The 25,433-nt window shown below is 43.1% G+C and overlaps 1 protein-coding gene across 4 annotated transcripts in view; it reads left to right on the top strand.

Annotated features, from left to right (window-relative positions):
- cadm4 (cell adhesion molecule 4) overlaps nucleotides 1-25,433 on the top strand; it is a 142,122-nt gene that overhangs the window by 104,383 nt on the left and 12,306 nt on the right. For all 4 annotated transcript variants that reach the window (XM_063879073.1, XM_063879071.1, XM_063879074.1 and 1 more), the window contains exons 2-6: nucleotides 7,858-8,004; nucleotides 15,139-15,426; nucleotides 18,422-18,583; nucleotides 19,837-19,927; nucleotides 25,006-25,178. In XM_063879073.1, coding sequence (XP_063735143.1) covers nucleotides 7,858-8,004; nucleotides 15,139-15,426; nucleotides 18,422-18,583; nucleotides 19,837-19,927; nucleotides 25,006-25,178 — 861 coding nt within the window. The remainder of the gene's footprint in view (nucleotides 1-7,857; nucleotides 8,005-15,138; nucleotides 15,427-18,421; nucleotides 18,584-19,836; nucleotides 19,928-25,005; nucleotides 25,179-25,433) is intronic.

Here is a 25,433-nt window from a genome sequence, read left to right as displayed (position 1 = left end):
ATTAAATATCACAGCTGACATTACTGAATTCCCTCTCTGGTAAAGAGCATAGTATTTCATGTCTGCTTTGGTCACATTTGGTATTGGTTTTTGTGGTTTATTGATCTCAGGCACTAGTCTCAGGAGGCTCAGAGCACTAGAAAAAATAGGTAGCCTAGCAGTGTTTGCTTTGTTGTCGTTTTGCTTTGATGGAACTGAGCAGCCAAGCCTCTGCACTGTATGGGTTTAAAACAATGGAAGTCACAAGTTATTTTTAAGCAGCACAAGGTGTTAAAGTCAACACTGGTACTCGCTGTTGCTCTGTGCTTGTCACTGTGTGTATTGTGATATAGTGTCTTAATCGCTAGCTCTGTTAGCGCCCTGAGCTCTAGCCAACAGTCTACTGGATTGCGTGCAAGCCCTGGCTACAATTCATTTCTATGTGACTAAGCATCTAAAGTAGCTTCTTTGCATGTGGTGTGTTCCAGTGTAGCACATAAGAGTCCTTTCTTTAAGTGTCCTCAAACAACAACTTCTGTCTGATAGCAATGAAGTAAAGCTGGGCAGTTAGCGCACGTGTCTGCAGCATTACAGTTGAGGACACACACAGTGTGTGTGCGCGCGTTTGTTTGTGGACTGGTTTGTCTTTAGCAGTGCAGGCAGGGTCACAGAGGAGGCATTGATCAAACGTGCACATCCACACACACACCCAAACATACACACACAGCTTCTAAATACACAATGAGGCCTGTCCGGTGCTCTGTCCTCTCTGGCGTCCTCCCTACCCCCTTCTCTCTGGCCCTACGCTGCCTGGTCCTGGTCCTGCTCTGCGTTACTCGTAAGTCATACACACATGAACACACACATGTGCACACCTATACAGATTTAATGAGACGTGCAGTATTGTTTCTAAAAGTTTCATCAACCCCCAAATATGTCAGGGGGAACAAGCACATATTGTAGTGTTCACATGCACGCACTCGTATCATATTACAGCTAGGAAGTGGCAATTTAGTGATAGCATAAGCTCCTTGTTCTTTGTAATTTAAACTCCCTGCAGATATATCTTTAAGTGTTGGAATATGATGCCTCCGCTATATAAAAAGAGAGCGCATCTGTGTGTACGCCACTACTGTAATTGGTGTAAATTGATACAGAATGAGATCCAGTCAATGCCCAGCACACGATCAAGGGGAGACAAGCTTGAGATGCATTGACGAAATGAGAGCTTCAAATGAATTGTTTAAATCGCTGATAATTAAGTTAGAATTGGTAATTAAGATTAAGAAAAGAGAGAATAGGAAGACAAGAGCATATGCCCAGGAGGTGGTGATAGGGGGAAACGCGGTTTTCGATTGAAAACAGAGAGTAAGAGAGATATTATGGTGACTGTGAAACCTTTCTCAGCCCTTGTTTGAAGAAAATAATAAAAGAAAGTTGAACCCCAGTGGGAGAGTGAACAAAATGGAGAAGTTGTCAAAGAGAAAGAGAATGGGTGTAAAAAAGTTCAATGCAAGACACCAGTATATATTGAAAGAGAGAAAGACTGACACAAGGAAAGAATAATCTGGTAATTTAGAAACTTGCACTGTAGATGTGAGGGAGCAGCGGAGGCAGAAAAAGAGAAATATCGAGACAGAGATGGAGAACAACGCAGTCTCTGTGTGTGCAAGAAAGACAGAGATGGAGAGGAGGGATACGGAGATAAAACAACAGACTGGGTCTCAAATAAAAAACTACATTAGGTCGAGATATGACACCAAGAGTCATAAGAATGATTGAAGACAAGGAAGATATAGAGAGAAAAAGTGTTACATGAGTGCAGTAGGATCAGAGGCAGAGTCGCTATTAATACTTCCTGTCATTATTATTATTTTGCATCTAATACAGGGAGATGTTCTCTTCCCTCTGCTCATTGGTAAACAAGTACGGTGCTGCTGTGCACAGTACCTCCCCTTCTGTGCCAGCCAAAATCTCAATTCAGTTTTTGCATATTAGATCAACAGAAGGACATTGTGTTTTGTGGGATGTTGAGGGGGATGCTGTGCGGGGGTGACAATGGGGGAGTAAGGGATGCAGAGAAAGAACAAGTTTGTGTTTTGGCAGTCAGCGGGGTTATGTAATTCATGCCAGTAGGGCAGTTCTGTGTTAGGCCTTTCACATAAACTCCCAGTCAACACAGAATCACGCACACTTCTCCCATACACACATTCATTTGCACCACACACACAGAAACACACGAAAGGGAAGTAAGCCATGTGGTGGATTTGGAAGGGGGTGTTAAGACCAGTTCCTTTGGCTGTGGTGAATCCCTAGTGTGGTAGCCGTCACGTAATAGCCCTGTAAATTTCCTTTAAGCCGCTGTTGGGGTGTGTGTGGTGGCCATTGTCACACTGTTGTTGGGGCTGTGACAGACCCGGGCCATAAAAGGCTTCACAGCAGATAGAGCAAACCAGCTTTAACTGTCAGGAAGAAGAAAAAAACTGGGAGACAGGAAATAGAAGGAATGAGAGCGGATGATGGTGGTTGGTGAAGGGTAAGAAGAGGTGAACAAGAGAGCAGAATAAGTAATGGGAGAGGAGAGCGCTCAGGGAGATGCAATGCAGCGCGAAAGGGGAGACGAGGGGACGGGACAAGAGAGGGGCAAGGTGATTGAAACACACCAAAGGGCATAAAGAGACGAAGGTCAAAACAAGCCTTGTTACAGCGGGGACAGGGGTGATAGGACAAAGGGGATGAGAGGAAGACGATTTTTAATGCTGAGGATGGAGAAAGTGTGAGTGCCGAGTCAGAGTGTTTAAAAATAGATGTGGAATAGGAACAATAATTGAGCGTAAATGTTTCTAATGAGAGGTTAAGTGTGACCAGAGATCATGCTCAAAGTACATTGCTGAGCGATGGAGAGAGGGTGACGTTCCTGACAAAGGGGGAGAAAGGTTGTCAAAAAAGATAGATAGAGAAAGTTGAGAGAGGCTTGAGCTTCATAACTTGCAATAGAAGATTCTAAATTAGAGAATAAGTTAAAAGAGGGAGAAGAAACTGCCAGATTCAGTCTCCCGCTCCACTCGTTTATTTTGTCCTCTTGTCCCATTCACTCCTCTCACTTTTTTCCCCTTGCTCCCTCCCTTCCACTCTCCCGGCACACTATAAAAACAGCGCGATTATGCCGCAGACTTGAGCTGCAGAACAAATCAAATTTGGGGAAGGGGAGTGTGGAGATGGAACCAGCATAGAGGCAGGAAAAGATTCCCACTGAGTCAGAAGAAGAGAAAGAAAGAGAGATTGCATGGCAGAGAAAGCCTATTGCAGCTTGGAAGGAAACTATTGCAATGGGTGGAGGGGGGGGGACAACATGAAGAAAGTAAATTAGGGATGAAAAGATGGGGCGAAGAGACAGCAACTAACGGGAGAGAGAAAGAAAGAAAGAGTTGCAACAATTCTCCCAGGAGAGAGGGAGAGGAGCTTTAGGACAGAGGAAGATGCCTGATGAGCAATGCAATAACAGATAAGGGAGAAGATACGGAGGAGGAAGAGGGATTGACGAAGGGAGGAGGAATATAGGATTAGATCAGGCAGAAGATGGGGAGGAGAGGGATGGAGAGACTGTGGGTTTAAATAAAAGGAGAAAAGAGGAAGATGGTGAGAATGAGATTAGACACGGAGGCAACGGGTGGAGAGAATCATGAGATGTGGACTAAGTGGAAGTGTGTGGGGGGGTTGTGGTTTGTTTAATAAAGGGAAGGAAAGGAGGACGGGAGAAAGTGAAAGAAAGAAGGTAATGAGGGAGACGAGAGCGAGATTTGTAAAGGATTATGTATTATTTATAAAGGGAGTCTTTTTTTCTTCTTCTTTGCACTGGATTTGATTGGCAGAGTGTTGGCTCCCTACGAGAGATGGAGTGATAATTTTAGACTGGGATAAGAAAAGGGGGGAGAGAGGGATTGGGGGAGAGTGGTGGGTCTGCATAAGGGAGTTATGGAGGAGAAAAACAGTCAAAGTCAGCTATTTTAGAGAGTCAGTGCACTGCAAAGCTCTGTGATTAACCTGAAGCAAGTGTGCATCCACACACACACACACACACACCCACACACACACAGGCAGACACACACACACACAAACATTGCATACTTAATTTGCATACATACTGTGGAAACCGGCTCGCCTCGCTGACTCGGGGGATAACGGGAAAAATGTACATCCAGATGGGGTAGAGATGGAGAAGTTGCCAACGAACGACCCCATAAGAGTGGAAACTACGAGCTGCTGTTATTGTTTTAATTAAAGCAGTAATAGCACGCCGGGTTGTGCATTGTACTCTCCTGCATCAACTCCCTTGTAAATCCGTGGCCTGCATGCAAAAGAAACACAAGCTCTTGGCCCGCTTCCAATTGTAAGATAATCAGAGATAATGAATAGGGAGACAGTGAGTGCACTACTTCAAGGATACATGGGGGCTTGTTTGGGGCAAATGGAGACAGCTCATCTCTTCTGTGGCTTGTCTATTGGTCGTATCATCTCCTCTCTTCACTCTGTGAGACATGGGGAGAGAGAAATAAGGGCAGAGTGAAACCGGAGGAGAGGGGGCGCAGCAAGGCGGTAATTCAGCCTGCTAACCCTGCACCACTGAGGCAGTTTCTAGAATTTACCGTGACCAAGGGTGAGCCAGCAGTCCACCTGGCTACCTCCCAAATCCCCCACTTTTAACTCTCCACTCCTCCCTTCATCCCCTCCCTGTGTCCCTCTCTCCCCAGCCTCCTTCGGCTTATAACTCAACTCCATTGTGAGACCATTAGGAAGGGCCCCAGAACAGCCTTGTCTTATGAATTTGCCCGTCTATTATTTATTTATTTGTTTATGTGTTTTGAAATGATGGCCCTTCCTCGGATCTCTATTGCTGTAGTAAATAAAGGCTCCTTTTTTTTTTTTTTTAACGGGTGACAGCCAGGGTGGAGGCATTTCAAGTGATGCAAAGGACCTATTCACTGCTATGAAATACTGCCCCCGCTTGGTTGGAGAGAGAAGTGATTGTTGTTGTTCCCCTGTACTGTTTTATCTCTCTGTTGATCATAGCAGTCGGTGCACTACCATGGTATCGATTGCTCTCAGCATTCTCTCTTACTATGATTCAACGCTTGTGGAGTATTTTATTATATTCACAGGATTTAATGGAGGCCAGATTAATACCTCTGTCACAGAAGTTGATTCTCCCCCCCCTCTCTTTCCCTCCCTGTGTGTTCTATACTTATGCCGGTGATCAGAATCACAGACTCGTGGCCTTGATGTGAATGGCAGCCTATAAAACCTACATTCAAGCTAAAGTGCTTTTACCCAGCTGCGTTACGAGCGAGAGAGGAATAAGCGTCCTCTTGCGTATGTTTTCGTCCAGCCCCCACCAGCTGGTATTATTATTCCCAGACTATCGCTTCCTAACTCTCTGCTATCATTTCCTGGTTAGAGTCCTCACCCCCTTCACCTTCTCTCTATCCCTCTGTTTTCCTCGCCCAGATTGATCATCCACCAGCTGCCAGCAGGTGTTTCTGGGTGGCATCTCTCAGCGGGCGACAGCGGATGCCTGCCATTCGGCTTGCTGCAGCGGTGGATGATTTTTTTCTTCTTTGTCGCTTTTTCTTTGCACTTGACTGCTACGCCACTGCAGCTTATTTCCTTTGAAGGGGTGACAGCTGTCAGATGAAGTGGGTGTACAAATGAACAGCTAATTAGCTTTTCTGGCCTCCGCACATAGGCAATCTTTGGACCCCATTCTTTGTCTGGAGTCGCTCACCATTGAATGTTCACATTTTGTTGGTTCTGACGGGTCACTAATCACACACAGACGATGCTCTGACTTGGCCAGGATGCACAGCAGGACTATTACAAGTAACACTGCTTAAAACAATGGAGGCCTAGCCCGGTTGCCCTGGTGATGTGTTATAACAGCCATTAGTAAAATAATTGGGATGACGGAGACAGGCCTTGATGGCCCCCGATATGAATCCTAATATTGATGCAGAGAATGGGAGCAATAATGACTACAATTAGTGTTAATTGTGAAGATTTTCTGTTCCGTGGAGTATTAGCGGCCCCTTTGTCTTTATCCCCTCTTGGTTTCTTTCTGTCTTCCGTTCAATATCCACTGTCTTTCTGTTTCCCCTGATGTGATGAATATGTAGGCTTTGAGTATTTCATTAAAAGAGATTAAAATCGAGGGGAAAATTAAATTTGGATGAAGTTGGCAGGATCAGATGATGTCAAAGCGCCTTAATTGCAATATGCCAAGCCCTGCACATGCTCACCTATTGTGCATGTGTGTGCACAACCTAAATCTCAGGACACACCCGGCTGCAGATATAGACATTCATTTTGGCCCAAAGCAGTCAAGTCAGCAACTTCTGCTATGGCAGCCACCATCTGTTTGTCTCACAACATTTCCTGCCTTCTCAAGGTGTTCAGAGCTCAGAGGCGCTGCTGGCCACAGCAGTGAAATATATACAGTCCCGTCGTCTTTATCGGCACTTCTTATTGCCTGCTTTATCATCGTGCTTTGATATTGATGTTGTTCTCTAAATCCTCCCAACAGCAAACACTTTGCCAGGGAGAAGGGGGAATGCAAATTGGTAAATACTATTTTGGGGAGGCCAACAAGCTGGTCCTCTCTTCAAGGCAATCACATTCCACTGCTGGCTGGAGCCTTATGGCTAATTGCGCATACATCATTTGAATTCAAACGATGCAGCTCGGTGTCCATTGTGCTCAGCGGGAGGTGTGAGTCAGCCGAGCTGTGGCAACGGCCTGACCCACAAACAGAAAGGGCGCTCCAATCAGATCATAATCAACTTCCTCATTACTGACTGTCAGCAACATGAAAGAGGCTCCCCGCTGTTTTCTCAGCCCCCATGTTGAACATTTGGGGTTTAGTGGCCGGGCTACTTAGTTTGAAAGCTAATATACAAAAGTTTCCGGGAGTATCTGTGTCGCGCCGCATATTTCTGTGTGTGCATGCATCCACATTCTGTTGGAGCATTTGCACACACACGAATATTCACACAGGTGTCCCAAAAAATGTTGAGTGATTTACCTCCCTCTAGCAACTTCCAAATACCTGTAATAAGAGCCATTACATTGGGATAATGGCGCGTAATCAATTGGTTTAGCTCGCACCTGGATGAGAAATGGAATTAAGAATGAGTGAAGTGCATCGGTGGCTGCCGACACGGTCTCAATGCTCTGCGCCTTGCCAAGCTTTTTCATACTGAGGCGATGATGGAAAGACCACAGTTTTAACTATTAATAAACACACAGGTGGTGGCAGGGCCGCAGGTCCAAAGTCTGATCAGCTTGTGTGTCTTTTTGTGAGCCAAACATCGTGTGTGAGTCCATGTATGTGTGTGTGGCTTCTTCCAAGACCGACAGCCACTTAGAGACTTAATAAGGCATCTTGTATTCAAATGTGTGTGTTGATGCATTCTCTAGTGATTCTACCCAGCCAGAGGCAGGAGGCCTGTTTGTATGTGTGCACGTAAAGAGATGAATAGCAGTAATTATAATCATCCCTATTATAATCATAAGAACATATTGTTCATAAAGAGTCTCTTATACTTGTTGAGTCCTTTTTTCAAGCTCTCAATCTTTTCATCACTCTGTCTCCTCCTCTCTTTTACTCCCCCTCTCCATTTCTCCCTTGTTGTCTCCATATGACAAATGGCGAGTAAATGAAGGATGCTTTAAGTACCTTCTTTTGAAAGGTTCTATCTCAAGTGCGGTGCAAATTGAACATGTTTTTTCTCTGCATCTGTTCCTAGTTTGTCCCCCCTCTTTTTCTTCCTCTTCGTCACCCTCCCTGTTGCACACTATATTAACGTCTATCTCTCTCTTCCTCAGCCCGTTGTCAGGCAGTGCAGGCGGAGAATGTGACAGTCTTGGAGGGAGGTACGGCCCAGATCTCCTGCCGCCTGCAGAACTACGATGGATCAATCGTGGTTATCCAGAATCCCCGCCGGCAGACGCTCTTCTTCAACGGCACGCGAGGTGTGTATCTGCGTGCACGCTTGCTTCTGCAGACAAACTTAATCCATCTACGTCTCTGCCTTTGCCCTCAGTTCCATTTGAAGCCAGCCTTTTAAGCACATTAGCAATGACTCACTAACACTTGCACTTTACATTTTTCTTCTTGCAAATGTCCTCGCTTTGCCTTTGAAGCGATTTCACATTAAAAAGTCAGATAACCCCGGAGTTAATTTAGATGATGGTTTTTCTTTCTGCCCTAACAGTGTGACTGCTTTAACTGTTTTAAAAGCACAGTTCAAAGCTCTCTGCATAATCCATTTTTAACCCCTGTGATGAGATCAGAACTTATTACAGCTCCTCATTAGAGCATAACCTTGGCATTCACAGGATTTTTTTTAAAAGTGGCTTTATGGCAAATTATTTTTGTAACCAATTTTATAATGGTTTTCATTGAAGCCTCAGGGTAGACTAACAGTACTTGTTTCTCTGAACTAATTAAGGGCAAAAGCGGCTACCTTTGCCAGATTTTCTCTTAGAGCTGCTAGGCAACCTCAGAGCAAAAGAACAATGATCAAGGATATTAAGCATTGCCTTTGAAATGTGTGTGGAGCTGCTTAATTGGAGCAAAATTTTTGCAATACGTTTTGTGATGTAGCAATAGGTATTTATGCCCTTTGCGTAATCGTTGTGATAACTTCTTAAGACGGGAGCCCGGGCTTAAGGCTACGGTGTAAAATAGCTGTTTACTTTAAAGAGCAAGAGGGGGAATTTGAACATATTCCTTTGACCCCTAACCCATCACAGTCCCCCTGCTTCCACTCCTACTGCTATTCATTTATTTTACTTTATTATTTACTCTGTTTGTTTTCTTGTCTGTCTCTTGAAAGGCACTATATGAATGAAATATATTATTATTATTATTATTATATTCAAACTCTTTAGTTGCTTAAGATGAAGAGACCATGTCAGCCAACAACCCAATGAATGCTTTGATTAGGGTTCAAAATGATACCGAATGCCAAGGCAACACCTGATACAGTACAGTAACAGTAGACCAGTGATTGACTGGGCAAATTCAGCCTCATTCCATGTTATACTACATCATTAATAAACAGCTAGAATATCCTATTCAACAATTACACAAATCACCAGTTCCAAATATGTACATAAGCTCTAAAACAGCAAGAGTTACACATTTATTAAACCCAGAGGGGATATTCAGTACTTCACTCTGGTGTTATTTTGCAATTAAACACATCCACACACAAGACCTGTAAACATGCACTGTGGTTCCCTGGGACCTTTCCAATTAAAAGGCCACACTCCATATTTTAATCTGTTCAGGGACTTGAACCAGCGACCCTACAGCTCCCAGTCCAAGTCCCTACTGACTGAGCCACTGCAGCGTTCCCATAGTGTGACATCACATTTGAGCCACTTCCAATGTTATCAATCAGTTAGAATAAAGTCCAATCCAGAGGGGTTTAACATGTCCAAAAGTGGTTGCCATGCATGATTTACTAAATACATTTGCATTATCATGGAGGCTGTAGGTCAGTTTTTCCAGAGGTAGGGTTCTTAGTACGTTCTTATACCAATCATCCAGTGCATAGCTGTCCTGCAGGATATCCGTCGTGTAACAAAAGTCTTTCTTGCTACACGAGTGCCAACCATTTTAGCATTATGTTAATTATTTGCTCTTTACAATGTATTATTCAACATACAAAAAAGAGTTGATCGCCTCCATGTTGTCAGGAAAGGCTCTCACACAGCATGTATAATTCTTTTCTAAAGAGCAAAAAATGTGAGTAATATTTTTTTCCTCAAGCCCTCAATTGACACCATTGTTCCTCCATCATAGAGTTCCACATGCTGGTATGGAGCCTTTTCTTGCCATAGCTTAAACACAGTTAAAGTGACCAAACAGTTTGGCAGGCCGATCAAAAACCCTAAAGCCCTTTTAACAGAGCACCCGCTGACCTATTATCCGAGGACCTTGGCTTTTCTTTTGTATCTACATCCCAAGATCTGATGCTTTTACTGAATGGTCTGCCCACTCAGTCTTTCTGACATGCTGCTTTAAAAATATTATTTTCTGGGTTTACGATTTAGATTGTTCTGCTGTAGTTTGACAGATGCTAATTAACCCAGCATGATTTAGACTTTCGGAGAGTCTGTTTGCTGAGCTAACTTTACTCAAGCTGCTCTAATTGAGTGCGGCTGAGTTCCAAACGTTAATCAATATATGCTCTTACTAATCATTATTTTAATCTCAATTTGATATTGTTACGCAGGCCATATGTTTGAACTTCAAGTCAAGCATTCAGTTGAGTTGGATTTATTTGAGTTGAAATGAGGACAGCATGGGAGGCTAAAATGGTTGTTTGAAATATTACAGTGTTTGTATTTGTCTCATTGCGTTTTAGCTTGTGAAAGATGAAGAACTGCTCATTTTCTAGGACTATTAAGGTCACACACACAGCCTTAACACGACTGAATATTCATCATCTTTCCAATAAGTGAAATGGCAAATAAATTCAAGTGCTAATCGTACTAAGTAGTAGATAGGTCACAAAAATGAATGTCAAAACTGGAGTTAAGTATCCACATAACTGGAAGAGGGTAATTTTTCCACATCAATGGTGTATATGTAGATAACGGATGCTTAAACTACTAAGAACAACAACAAATGTGGAATTCAGAAGCATTAATATGTATGTGTTTGACACATGGCATGACACTTTTCTATGTGAAAGTTTCCACTTGAACACATTGATTTTTACAAATCCTTACCATTTTGAGCACTTGTATTGATTCAGCAATCAAGACTCCCATGCTCCCTACGTCAGAGTTGTAGTCAGTGAAGTTTTTCTGATGCATGCCGAGATCTGAACAAACATTTTGAAGTTTAAAGAGCAGCCTTGAGTTTCCGCTGCTCCAGCATTCAAATATTCTTGTTCTACACACCCTTTCTTCACTCGTTAGTCTCCTAGATCACGAAGCGACCTTAATTAGGTATTTGAGGTTGCTGCTTTTGTGAAACCTTACTTTCAACTTTCCCCCCAATTCCATCAGATCAGCTCTGCTGGTAAGTTCCATTAAGTATTTAAACAGAGCTGCCCCCTATGCTCTCCCACGAGAAATGGACTTGCACCCTTTCAGGAAGCATGATGAAGCTTAATCACAGCGAGGAAGAAGACGGGGGGTGGAATGAAAGAGAAAAATGAGAAAGGATAAAAATAATAGTGATTCTTCCCCCTCCATTATTTTTGTGACGCCGGGTGGAAGGTAAAGAAAAGACACAGCAACAGAGAGAATAGGGAAGTAATAAGAGACGAAGACGCCGATAGCATTAGGAAACGATCCAAGGGTTAGGTAAGATACAAAGTATAGATGGCTTTCCGTAACTAATTTGGCTCCTGTTAGCACTGGAAAGTCTCGTTGGGGACATTTTCTGGGAGCGTGAATTGCTTCTGACTGGCTCTCTACCTCCGTGTCGGCTCCATCACGCGCTGTAGAACTCTTCCATTTCTGCCCATCGCCCATCTGGTGCCCAGATATCAGGCTAACAAACTGAGACCTCTCTTTGCCGAGCCATTCCACACTAACTGCCCAAATAGAGGCGCTGCTGTAAGTGCTGTGAATTAGGCGGCCTGTTTTGCAAGTGAGCAACCAGCCAGGGGTGTGTTTTATGAGATTGTGGGGACTGATAGCTGTAATAGAGCAGTGGAACTAAGCAAATGGACCCTTTCTCTTCAGTGGTCCATATCCCTCTTTCTTTCACCGTTGCCAACTCTCCTCAGCATGCAAATGAGCCAGGACAATAAAGGTGAACTTGGACTTGAACAGAAGTCTGACATTTAGTTGCCATTTAGTGCGGATAGAGAAGAATGATTTACCTATCTGGGGGGAGCCGCTCTTTGACAATGCCCTGGTCGCCATCCGGTGGAGGGGACATTATTTGGGGGTTGTGTGGAGAGATTAGTGTGGTGTACTTCCAGGACAAGTGGACTGACTCCATCGCTTCGGGCCACTCTCTCGGTCCCCTGTGTTTTATTTTTGTCTCTGTCTGTATTATATTTTCCCGCCTGCCGCATTTTGAAGCTATTTTAGACTATTTCTCTCAGTCTCTTTTCCTCCTCCACTCAGTCACGCAAACACAAAGCCAATATCAGTACTGTAGTGGCCGTGTTGTGATGAATGATGCCGGGAGATGGCCGATTGTTACATCAGGGAAGTGTGTACCATTCCCTACGTGAGCGAGGGCCAACACAAAGGAGCGGAGATAGGGATGAAATAAAATAGAAATGGAGAGTGAGGGAGAGGATTCACAGTCAAGTCGATACAAAGTGAGTAACCCATGAGAATCTATGGGCATCGAGCCACTGTCACCCACAGGCTGTTATTAGCGTTATTTGTTATTATCAGAATTTTTCTCTCCATTGATTTCATTCTTTCTTGAATAACAAAAGGGGAAATTGTTGCATGTTTAACTTTTTCATCTTCGCTTTTCTTTATTCTTTGTGCATCACAGGGTTGGCGAGTGTCGCTCAATGCTCTGATGTCCACGGCTGCACAATTTAGAAAGCTGATGCGTTTTCACTCTTCGTTTCCAATCTTTGGTTATTACTCTAAGGCTGAATTGCAGTGTTTACGCTGTGTACAATTGTAGCATTTAGCCTGTCTATCACTGACTAAAAGCGCAGCACTACTCAATGTAATAGCCTTCCTTAAACTAATTTTGAGTTTTACATTAAGCCTCATTTGCATAGTAGATTTCAAAAGAGTGAACAAGTGCTTCACAGCGAGGAAAACAATAATGATTAAAACCTAATAAGATCCATTATAAAAGGGCCAGACACTAATTAGAAATAGGCTTACAGAGGGATAAAACAAGCATTTGCAAAGAGAATGAAGGAATACATTCTGGTAAAGGATAGTCCGATAATTGCTTGGGAAAATTAACAACACTCTTCCTCAAAGCTGGAAATGAGAGAACCAAGACATCTGTTATGTTGTATCAATGAAGAGCCTGGAGCCGCTCCATTGAGACTGACTTTGCAAACTCTCTCTGAACTTTTTCTATCAAACTGAGCTTAAGATTTAGCAGCACCATAAATTGTAGAGCAGAAAATCGTCTTCTGTGATGTCACGGACCCTTTTTGCTCCAATGTTTTCTAGTTTTTCGTTTGCAGCGCTCTCCATGGGAGGGACATCACAAATTACCACTTGGTCCAGACTGTGGGAGATAGAACTGGCTGTTTGCTAATACAGAGCAAACTATCTGGAGGCTAAGGAATAACTCCAAAGCTGAAAATGTCATATCACTCAATTAAAGCAGCCCTCGCCTTCCCTTTGCATGCTGTGCTTGCCAATTACTCTGTGCAAAGAGATGAATGCACTGTATGAGGAAGATAAACAAGTTAAAAAGTAAGATATATTATTGACATTAATTAACACGGATACATGGTGTTATGGATGCCAAGTGCCAGCAACGACTTCTAACTAATATTACACAACTGCCGAGCAATATGTAAAAGCACTTTCAGCCCTGCAACCCCAGACCTGTGGTTCCAATCTAACCTGTGCCCTTATCTGCAACAAGAGTGGAAGCAATTGCAGCAACCGTCACTTTTTCTGTCCTGTAAGTGGCAACATCAGCTAACCTACATCTACAGATCTGAGCTGTTATTACTCTCCTGAAGGTTGTGCAGGTTTGCTCCCACCTGGCTCTAAACCTCTGAATTGCTAGGCCACAGGGTGCATTTTTTCCACCAATTTATAAAGGTCTAGTGTTGTGGTCATTGACAGTTTTTTCCCTCAATTGAAAGCCAATTAGTATGTTCCAGGAATATGTCGAAAATAAGATGACTGACAGGCAGAAAACTTGTCTATGTCGAGGCCAGCAATCAATTTAGTCGCTAATAAGACGGCTGTGTTAAATGAGAGACTGGAAGGATCTCTTTCTTATCAATCTCTGAGGCAGGCTACACACTCTCTGACCTATGCTATTAATTTACCAAGCCCGGCTAGTTCACATGACTTCCTCTGCAACCCACTGGATATAAAACTGAATCATTTGCACATCACTTGCACCCCTAGGCTAACTGCTACGGCTGAACAGATACATCAAAAACTATTGACTGGGGCAAAATAGACTTTCAGAAATACAAAACAGCATGTCAAGCCCAATAACGAAGTAATAAAACATTGCAAATCAGTGAAATTATTTAGCAAATAGGTTTTGCCTTGGTATAAAGAGTCTGTCATTAAGCAAATAGCCACCCTAGCTGAGAACCTGCAGTCTGAGTTTGAGGGTGAGGTATAAACCTGCTGTACAGGGTAATTCTCACCTAAAAACAAACTAGAAACAACCTTGTGAATGGATCATATCACTAAACCAGGCCAATGGTCCCTTCCCTGTTTTCTAACCTTTACATCCGTCACCCTAAATCAGAACAAATGCATCTTCAAACTTAATCACAATCACCTTAAAAGTGTGGTGACTCCCTCTTGCTTGGTTGCAATGCTGTCGCTGTGACACAATCTGGAAAACTAAAAGCCTGGCAAAGTACTCAAAACAGTTTCCACTCCAGTAGGAAACTACAAAAGCACATTTTGCCATGTAGACACACACAGAGACTCACAGGCTGAAAACAACACCAGTGTCACTGTCACGGCTGGTAATAATGCCAGCAACAGGCTGCCAGTAAAAGTGTTGAAACAAGTTATTTAATATGACACTCACTTTGGCAGCTTATGTGTGTGGTGTATTTCAAACAATCAAAGGACCGTGACAAAAACAATTCTTAATGCTCGGAGTCTGTCCCTGAAGTATTAGAACTGCAAAAGACAATCAATTATACTGACCCAGAGTACCCAGAGTAAAATCCTTTTTGTTGTTGTTTTCCCATTGGTTTTCTTTATGTGCAGAATTAGTTTGAACTAAGTCTCACTTCGCTGATTTGTTTTCTACCGATGACTGATGTACTCACCTTCCCTCTCCTTGTCTCTCTTCCTGTCCCTTGCCCCCCCATCTCCTCTTCCATCACACCTCCCACTCCTCTCCATCAACCCCATCCCACGCTGTCTCTCTTTCGCCCCCACCTCCTTATCCCACTTATTCTATCCCCATTGTCTCTGTTCACCCGGCAGCCCTGAAGGACGACCGTTTCCAGATGGTGCTCTTCACGCCGAGACTGGTGCGCATCACGTTGACCAACGTCAGCGTGTCGGATGAGGGCGGCTACTTCTGCCAGCTCTACACGGATGCCACTCACCACCAGGTGGCGACGCTCTCCGTTTCCGTGCCCCCGGAGACGCCCACCGTGGAGGTGAAGCAGGAGGCCGTGGAGGGTGGGGAGGTGGAGCTGAGCTGTATGTCCCCACGCAGCAAGCCAGCCGCCACCCTGCGCTGGATGCGTAACGGACGGGAGATTCCAGGTACCTCGACAAGGCTCGACTCTAAGGGATTGTTTGGCTATTATAAGATGTTTGAATAAGGAAACTAATCAGGAGAGATAGATAGATAGAAATGTTTTAGTGCTGTAGGATGAATGGACGGATGATTGATGGATGACAAAGGGAATAGCAGATGGATCAGATGAAAGGGCACTTTAAAAAGGATGGAGAAAATATGGTAAATGGCAGTTTTATGTAATGTAACATTGCATTCTATTTAGTTGATGCTTTATCCAAAGGGAGTTAAAATAGTTGCATTTAACCATGAAGAAACAAAGAGTCCTTCAGGTACATTAGCTTTTCATAAGCAAAAGTGCATTTTCTCGCTTAGAAGAGCAATTGTTTTTCTAAAGTGGCCATTCAAAGCATGTGGTTTTTCAGTCTGCAATGGAGGATGTGCAGACTTCCTCATATCGAAGCTAGTTCCACTGTTTTGGAGCCAGGATAACAAGCAGGTGTGTTTTTTTTGTTGAGGGATACCTGGGTCCCATGCTCAGTGAAGGAGTAGCCGACCCATTGGCAGAGTAAAGTGCTCGAGTGTATGGTTTAACCATGTCTTGGGAATAGGAAGGGCCTGATCCATTCTCAGTAAGCCAGCACAGTGTCTTAAAACAGTCCCCATCCCTTCGAGTAATAGTCATAGGTTCGTAGAAGAAGTATATATTATCTACACTGTGTTGGTGAATGTGCCATGAAAGCAGGCATCCACAGAAATTATTAGTAAGAACGTAATGCTCTTTTTAATGCATACATGGGTCAAATTCTCTCCCTGTCAAATCAGATACACATTTCCCACTCTCTATATATCTCTCACCCGAAGCACTGTATTTTATTTTCACATAATGTGACAAGTACACCATTATGTAAAAGCACAGATGCTACACTCCAGATTTTCTCACACATACACAAAGTAACACTTTTTAATTCACATACTGTTAAATCTATGAGCAATCCATCAGTCTGTTACCTTGATCTATCCTTCTCTCCGTCGTTCTGTCTCCCTTGGCTTCTCTCAATTAAAGGGGCACTTGACTCAATAATACATCTGAGACCGATTTCTCTCTCGCCTTCAGTCTATTTAGCCCCCGAGAAATCACTTTTTTGCACTCCACCGTTTAATCAGCATTTACGTATAATGTCACTTTCTGATTTGAATTCCTCAAAAACCTTGTACAGTTGACTGAACACCAACAAGGAAAAAAAAAACGTTGAGCTAAATTTATGCAAAGTATCTCTCACTCAGGCTTATGGCTATTATTTTCTCCATCTCAGATTTGAAAAAATACAGACAAACATTGTTTAAAAGTACAAATTGCCGTCAAATGTGTTGCATTATTCATTTGTTCGTACTCGACGCACTCAAAGAACTCGCACAGACGGGATAAAGTAGTGTGAGATAATCTGGTGTCAACAGTTTTCGGGACATGCATTGAGCAATGCTTTGTCCTTTCAAACTACATTCCAGCTGTCCCCTTTTTTACCTTTCTATTTTTGTCTGACACCCAACGTCTCTTTCATCCCATCTCTTCTCTCTTTTCTGTCAGTTCATGCCTGTCACCGTCATTCTGTTTCTTTCCTCTCTGTCCTTCCCCTTTGCTCTTTCCTATTCTTTTCATCTAATATCCCTTTCTTTTTTCCGCTTTAAATATCAGTGGTGACAAAAAAAATTGACGCTCGTGAGTTTGGTTATAGGTTGCAAGAGGGTTAAACCACAGGGGGCTGCACTTTTTTTCTTGCCAGATCGTTTTACTTACCCTTTTCTCTCCTCCAGTTTCCTCTCTTCTTCTCCTGTTTCCTCTCCCCTTATCACTTCTTCCCCCTAACTTCTAATCTAAGTTCCTCTCTTCTCCTCTTGTTTTTATACTATTTCCCTGCCTCCCTTTATCACCCCCCATCCCTCCCCTCGCTTTTGGCCCCGAGTTAAATGAACTGTGACACCAAAGGTTAGAGGCAGATCCCGACAGATATGGGAAAGCACTCTTTAATTAAGACACTATCTTCCCACCGCTGCTTTAGTCCTTCTTGTCTGCACCCACCGCCGTCTCTCATGCTTCGATTAGGTTTTCTCTCATTTGCTCGACGGTCGTAATTGAAAACTCAGCGCGATATAAGTAATATTGTTGTATTCTGCCTGAACAAGCATAAACTCCCACTACGTGACCATGTCACCCTGCTGTTCATCCTCCCTCCTTCTGCCTCTCCTCCTCCTCTCTTTTCACGTCTTTCCTCCTCTCTGCCTCTCACTTGGCCCTCTTATCGTCCTCTTTCATGTCTGGACTTCTCATCTCGCTGCAGCCGTTCTCACCCCCCTCCCCCATAAATCATGTTCGTTTTGCTGCCCTCTCTGTCTATGAGTCCCTCTCTCCCTTCCCTTTCTTCTCTCACCCTGGTCCTTTGACGCCAATCCCTAGCCGCGTCTAGCTCAGTTAAATATTTAAATCTGCTAATGCGTTTTCTTTTATTTATCCCACTCTCTCCTCCATCTCTCTCTCTTTCTTATACACACACACACACACACACACACACACACACACACACACACACACACACACACACACACACACACACACACACACACACACACACACACACACACACACACACTAAATATTCAGTTGATTTGCCCTCTGCAAACAAACAGTTCTGCTGCTCATAATTGCCTTGAAATGTAGATGCAAATTGCTTTCTCTATTATCTCTCTTTTTATTCTGTCCTCCACCTTTCAAGCTCCCTTCCACAGGTACCTGGTGCTGCTGCAAAAAGCCCATTCATCAGCCACTAACTTCTTCTAACTTTTTCCCATTTCAGTCTGCTCACTTCCTCCAACCACGTCCTCTCTACCTCCTCCCTGCCTCTCCACCATAGGTGTGATGTAGCAGCAGGGAGACGGAGGCATGTTTTGGCTGCTAGCTTGTTTCTCCGCCACCCCAGCTGTCTTCTCTCTCTTCATCATCTCATCTTGTCTTCCTCTCTCCAGGTGTGGTATCCCAGCAGGACAACGCCAAGACGTTCAGTGTGTCCAGCACCATCCGGATCCCCGTGGAAAGGAAAGACAACGGGGCGGCGCTGAGCTGCGAGGCGTTTCACCCGGCACTCAGCGGGCAGAAGAGGATCCGACATTATCGCCTGGATGTGAATTGTAAGTCTCTCCCTCAGGCTCACTGGGATTTCTATCCATCTTGGAAAAAATGCAGTAAGATATTGTTCACTGCCAGATGTTTCAAAAACGGATTATTCCATCTATATTGCTGTCCCTGAAGTTTTACTGAGGTCTATTCATTACAGCGTTTCACTTTAACGCCAGCAATTATTTTGTCAAGGGTAGTAGCCCATTTTTCAAATGGTGGATATCTCATTTTGGAATGTAGTTCATTTGTATACACACGGCAGGAGTGATATTCAAAGCTGCCCTGTATGGGACCTGCTCTCATTAAAACCTAATACATACAAATGTTATCACGCAGAGCTGGCAGAAGCGGGCCTGTGGCCAGGTAAGGTCCTGGCATATGGTTTGAGGAGCTAACCAAAATCAGCTAAGGAAACACGGGTCACATTATTATGTGCATTGATTCGAGAACTGTTCTGGGATTGATTGATTTTCCTGGCTTTTTCGCTTAAACTGGTATGCTGTAAAATATCTGCACATAAAGGCAGGCCAAAGCAAACACAGAAAATACCCAGAGGCTTAAATGTATAATTGGCTTAAATCTAATGTTTACGCAGCAAGGTTCAGGCAGAAGATGTCTTTATTTTATTATGCTGTTCAACAAGTGAACAGAAATTTAATTATTCTATCTGATTGCTTCTCATCACATTTTGATATGATTTTCATCCTTAACATATCAATAATTTTGCATAGACATTTCTCAGGCATACTGTATATAAATATTTAACGTTATTTCTTTTACTTCTGAATCAGTCTTTGGATACAATTACCCAGCCACATGTATACTGATGTTTATCGGTTGATCACAAAGATTAATATTCCACAGTTTTGTCAACCTGCGAGCCAGAGAACTGGTCATAATGCCCAACTGTCTGCGTGTCTTTGGCATCCCATCACTCTGTTACTGAAGCAAGTGCAGTACAGCATCTGCTGCAGCAATGGGCTGCTTGTGATAACAGGTGTCTCAACCATAGGAGTGTCGGCTGGTTGCCTTGGAAACAGATGTTTTAAAAACCCTTCCTCCTGCCACTTTTTCCTTGTTCCTGCTTTTTTGTTTCCTCGCTCGCTCTCTGTCTCTCTCTCTATCTCATTCTTGATTTCTATCCTGTTCTCTTTGATTGTTGCTCCATCTTGATGCCTTTGATCTTTTTCTTGTTTTCTTTGCTGGTTTTCCGATGCATACTCATTTACCCGCCACCGTCCTCTCTTGTCTTTCTCCCCTACAGTTGCACCAACAGTGAGAATTGCTCCTCCAACTGGAATTTTGCGAGAGGGCGACTCGCTCAGCCTCACCTGCTACGTCACTGGGAACCCTCTGTAAGTGTGTGTGTGTGTGGGGGGGGGGGGGGTGTCACTACATGTTCTAAAATGTGCTACTATGCCAAGTGATGGAAAGTAACAAAGTACATTTACTCAGGTATTGACATATTTGATCTTTACTTCAGTATTTCAATTTATTTCTACTTCAGATTTCTACTCTACTTTTCAGAGGCCAATAATGTACTTTTTACTCCACTCATTTATTTAACACTCCACTTTGTACATATACAAACACATGATATGCTTATATGGTAAGATACATTCTGCATAACAAGTACTTTTACTTTTGATATTTGAAGTACATTTAGCTGAAAATACTTCTGTACTTTTACTAAAGGGACATTTTCTAATAAGGGCTTGTAGTAGGGTATCTTAAGACCATAGTATCTGTTGCTATAGTAAAGGATCTAAGCACATGTGCTATATTTGGTAGTGAACGTAAGGTTTAAAGAGGTATTGTATATTTGTAGTTTGAAGTTCATAAAAATAAATTGAATCTTTCACTTCATCTTCACTGATAGATTCAATGGGTGGGCACAAAGCGCTGCTTGTGAAGCCTGCTCGTAATTGTTGTTATAGCTTTGTGTTTGTCATTCCATAATGAATTTCTGACAAAATAATCACAGCACTATAAAAGGTTTGTCTTGACAATGCGTTTGTGCTTGAAAAGCTGAAAAGAGTCCTGAGAAATCGGCTTAAGGACACAGAAAGCACTTGATTGATGGCGACGTGGAGGCTGCCAAGTCCGATGACAACATTTCACAAACACTACGTTTTACAAAATGATGCTGTGGGGCAGCTATTATTCACATCTGGGAACCTGTTTTGAGCTGTGATGAGGATGGCATTTAGGTGGTAACATCAGCAAACAGCTGGTAGCTGCAGGTAGCTTCTACACAGACAGACAGGAGCCTACAGGGCTCTGCTTTCAAATCAGGCAATCTGTTTGGAGGCTTAAATTCATTTTAGTTCACACATTTACCCAGAAGCCCTTAGTGCAGCTTGGATTTAGCAGGCTAGAGTGATTGCAAAAATGTCTGGTATAATTTCTTTGAACTTTCTCAGAGCAATTCTCCCAAAAACAATCAAAATGTAAAAATAATACAATGATAATTTAAGGAACTGCAAATTTCTATCATGAACTAAACTCAGTCAGATGAACACAAACATCTATGAGGTTGTTTGTTTGATTTATGGGCCACACAGATGAATCACAAAGATGATCTGTGAATATCCACAGACCGCTTTATTACATTCAGTGTTTATTCAAGCAAAAATGATTATCCACTTTGGTCCTTGAGTAACCTCTTCCTGCTCCAGTGGAGCATTTCACCGGCCGCAGCAGAAATCAGTGGATTTCTGGAAGGAGACCAAATGAGTGCGCCTGAAGCAGGACATCACGGAGAAGGAGAACATTTGCACTTCATCAGCCTTCAATATATGTTAAGAAATTAATGAGAGCTTCTTCCCTTTAGAAAGACATCTCTCCCCTGTCCTCTTCATTATGTGTTGTTGAAACTAAGTTGACCTCTCTATATATAATTACCATCCTACATAAATCCAGGGGCCTTTTTCCAGAAACCTGAAGTAATTAACAAGTACAACTAATCTCTAAAAACTTCAATATATGCCCTATAATTACTGCAAGATAGCATGGTGCTTTCTAGGAAACATCATTAGACATGAACAGCAATTTCGTCATGAACCTTTTGAATTTTGAATGTGTAACCACATGCTAAAAATACAGTAAAAACACTGTTAAAAATACACAATCCAAACACCTAAAACACAGAGTAATACAAAGATAAAATAATGTGCCACGGAGCAGGGAATTACCAGGGTCTAATCTAGTGTTGACGAATGAATGGATAAGAGTTTAAAGACTTTTGGGGGTTAAAAATGATCTGTTTTTTGATATATTTCTGAGATGAAAGCATGATTGATCTATTGAATTGACATGGTTATCTCACACAAACCAATCAGGAATTTTTTCCTATCACGACAGAATAATGTCAAGGATGAATTGTGCGACAACCAAAAAGGCTGTATCTGCGGTTTTACCTGACATTTATTGGATGTATTTGGATGACAGCCCGACAAAAACTGTATCACATGCAGGACAGAGAGAAAGAGCTTAAGCCAAATCTAGGAAAGTGAGTACAACAGTGTGGACATCAACGTAGGTGACGGTGGGTGACGGTAGAGTTTCGTAACACAATCAGCAGTCAACACTTTTAGGAGCCAGCTCTGAAACAAAGCCGTTCTCCCGCGTGTTCACAGCCCTTTGTGCACTTTCCAGAAGGGTATTGGGTCCTAAGCTCTTAAACCCTCCCCTAGATGGTCCGTCTGTCTGTGGGCATCAAGTCCGGTAAAGCTCCCCCAGTAAGTATTCATGCAGCCAAGGTGTGTGCTCACGTGTGTTTGTGTGTGTGTGTGTGTGTGTGTGTGTGTGTGTGTGTGTGTGTGTGTGTGTGTGTGTGTGATGACTTAAGTGAAATCCCACAGTGAGAACTGGCCGAGAAGCGTATTGGCTATATCCCCGCTAAAGCTTTGTAACGGCTGGTTTGGGACCGTGTGTGTGTGTGTGTGTGTATGATTGTGTGTGTGACCGTGTGTGTGTGTGTGTGATTGTGTGGTGCATTTACCCGTGTGTTATAGTGAGAGATGGGACAGCAGGCCTCTCTGGACTTCGACCCTCATCTCACGCTGGACTGCACACACACACACACACACACACACACACACACACACACACACACACACACACACACACACACACACACACACACACACATTACAGTCCCCTTGTCGCCCTGCTGCCTGCTCTCTGATCCTGTTAACTGCCTGTTAAGTATTAATGACCAATTATCAGCCACTTCCTTTTGGTGGAGGGGTACACTCATTGTTTGGCTGTTCTTAGGAGAGGAGATGGAGACAATGTCTTGTAATTTCACTTAATTGCCTGCTTTTTTTCACTGTGTGGGAGTACAAGTATAAATGTGTGTGTCAGAGAAATGAAAAGTGGGCTGTGTGTGTGTGTGTGTGTGTGTGTGTGTGTGTGTGTGTGTGTGTGTGTGTGTGTGTGTGTGTGTGTGTGTGTGTGTGTGTGTGTGTGTGTGTGTGTGTGTGTGTGTGTGTGTGTGTGTGTGTGTGTGTGTGTGTGTGTGTGTGTGTGTGTGTGTGTGTGTGTGTGTGTGTGTGTGTGTGTGATTAGGCAAGAAAGGTTTAATTAAACGTCCCGAGGGATTAGAACCCAGATGAGTCAGGATGGTAATCTGGCCAGGGTGGCTCGAGTCATGACACTCAGCCTGCCATACACACACACACACACACACACACATTTACACACACTGCGATGTTCGCCAGGATGTCGCTGTAATCCTTGCACCTCCTGTCTGCTCTGCCTCCCCGTCTTTCATGACCAATTTGTTTTGTCTGCCTGCTCCTTCCCTTCATCTCCCAGCACACCATCTCTTCTTCTCTCTCAAGTAACACTCTCTCTCCCCGTATGTATTTTTTTCCTCCGCTCGGCACATCTGACACCTTATTTCTCTCTCATCTGCCCTCCTTTCCCTCCTGCCAGCCCTTTCACACCATCGCCGCCCCCTGACCATCCATCTCCTCATAATGTGTCAGGATGCAGCCCTCGTTGCCATTGGCTTGTTCTTCATGCTCCTTCTACACTTTCTTCTCATGTCGGCTCCCCCCTGTGGGTTTTTTTTACTCTCCTTTTTCACCTCTCTTTATAGCATCCCCTGGCGCCTGTGCTTCGATCCCTTGTCTTTTTTCACCTACTCATTTTTAATAACCTTTAGCACCTCTGGTGTTACTACATGTGTTAAGACTATAGTTGGATACTAAGAGGTGGTTTGTTGCGTGGTGCATGAGCTTCACTCTCCCTCTAAAGTAAGAATGTACAGTAGGTTCACAAGTAGCTAGCGTTAGCGGCTAAATGTAACACATGTGTAAAAGTTAAGAGGTCATATTATGCTAATTATTTGGTTCATATATGTATTTTGTGCCTCTGCTATGACATGTTTACATGCTTTAATGTTCAAAAAGTTAGCTGATTGGTTAGCTGGCTGCCTCTGTTGTGATTGGGCAACCGCTAATAGATGTCCCGCCCCTTAGCCTATCATGACAGTGTGTTGAAGTGTTAGCAAGTAGAAGCACGATTGTTACAAAGTGATGTCATTATGTTACAGATTCAAACAAAGAAGTCAAATCATGGCATTTCAGGCGGGGGGGTGTGGGAGAAGGGAACTTTAGGATGTTAGCCTTTGCAGATCATTTACATGCACAACAACCTTTATAACAAACTACAGGAAAGAGAAAACCCTAAGAGCATAATCGGGGCTCTTTAAGGGATGTGAATAGGTCCTCTGGAGGTTTATTTCTCCTCCTGTGGGGAAGGATAACCACTTCCCATCACTCAATTCCCTTTGAAAAAGCGAACACAATCAGGACCGGTCCCTACTCTGAGATATCAATATAAAGAACACTGTAATATAATTACGAAGTTTCAAATTACACTTCCTGTTATTGAAAAACACATTACAAGCAGCGTATTACTGCCCAGCACCTGTGGTTGTAGAGGTCATAGAAAAACTGGAATCAATTATACGTGTAAATCTAAAATTGAAGTGGCTCACAGTAGAGGTTGACCATTATGCTGTTGCAGGGTTATGTTTGGATATATGCAGATATTAGTGTGCATGCGTGTGGGAGGCGATTTGAAGCCAACTCGGGGTCATGGTTTGGAAGATGGAAATGAAATGTTTAAAGCTAACAATTATTTTAATTAACTTTGAATCTATTGATTTATTTTTGTATTCATTTACTAATGGCTTTGAGATGTCAAAAAAAACATAAAAAAGGCAAATTATTATTTCCCAGAGCCCAAATTGGCCTCCTCAAATTACTTGTTTTGCACAAAAGCCAAATATACTTCATTAATCCGCCAGTCCTGTCATTGGAAAACCTTGAATCTGCACATTTCTGACCTTCTTCTTTGATAAATAAAGCAAAAATCGAATGTGTTTTTAAATCAAACCTCTCGCCGTCTCCATCCATAGGCCCAGGAACATCCAGTGGTCCAAGATTAATGACACCTTACCTGAGAGGGCAGAGATTTCCGGCCCCACCTTTCAGATCTCCCGCCTCAGCCAATCACACAACGGGACTTACTTGTGCCAGGCCCAGAACAACTTTGGACGCGCTGCCGATCATTACACCCTGCTGGTGTACGGTGAGTAACAACAGCTGACAGTTAATAACATGTTGCAATTTTTCTTTAGAATTTCCAAGAGTGTTTGAAATGTTTTCTTCATTGATTCATCTTCTTCGTTGTTTTCATTCATTTCCAGTCCCAGGTAATTGCTATCTGCTCTGAATAATTGCATTTGCAATGGATCTTTTGCTTGTTGCGTTTATTGTTCATCTGTTCTAATGATACTTTTTTGGTAGAAATCTTTTACATTTCATCGATCCTTTTATCTCCCCA

Source organism: Eleginops maclovinus, chromosome 3, assembly GCF_036324505.1.
Source record: "Eleginops maclovinus isolate JMC-PN-2008 ecotype Puerto Natales chromosome 3, JC_Emac_rtc_rv5, whole genome shotgun sequence".
NCBI classification, from domain to species: Eukaryota; Metazoa; Chordata; class Actinopteri; order Perciformes; family Eleginopidae; genus Eleginops; species Eleginops maclovinus.
This window is presented reverse-complemented; position numbering and strand designations above follow the sequence as displayed.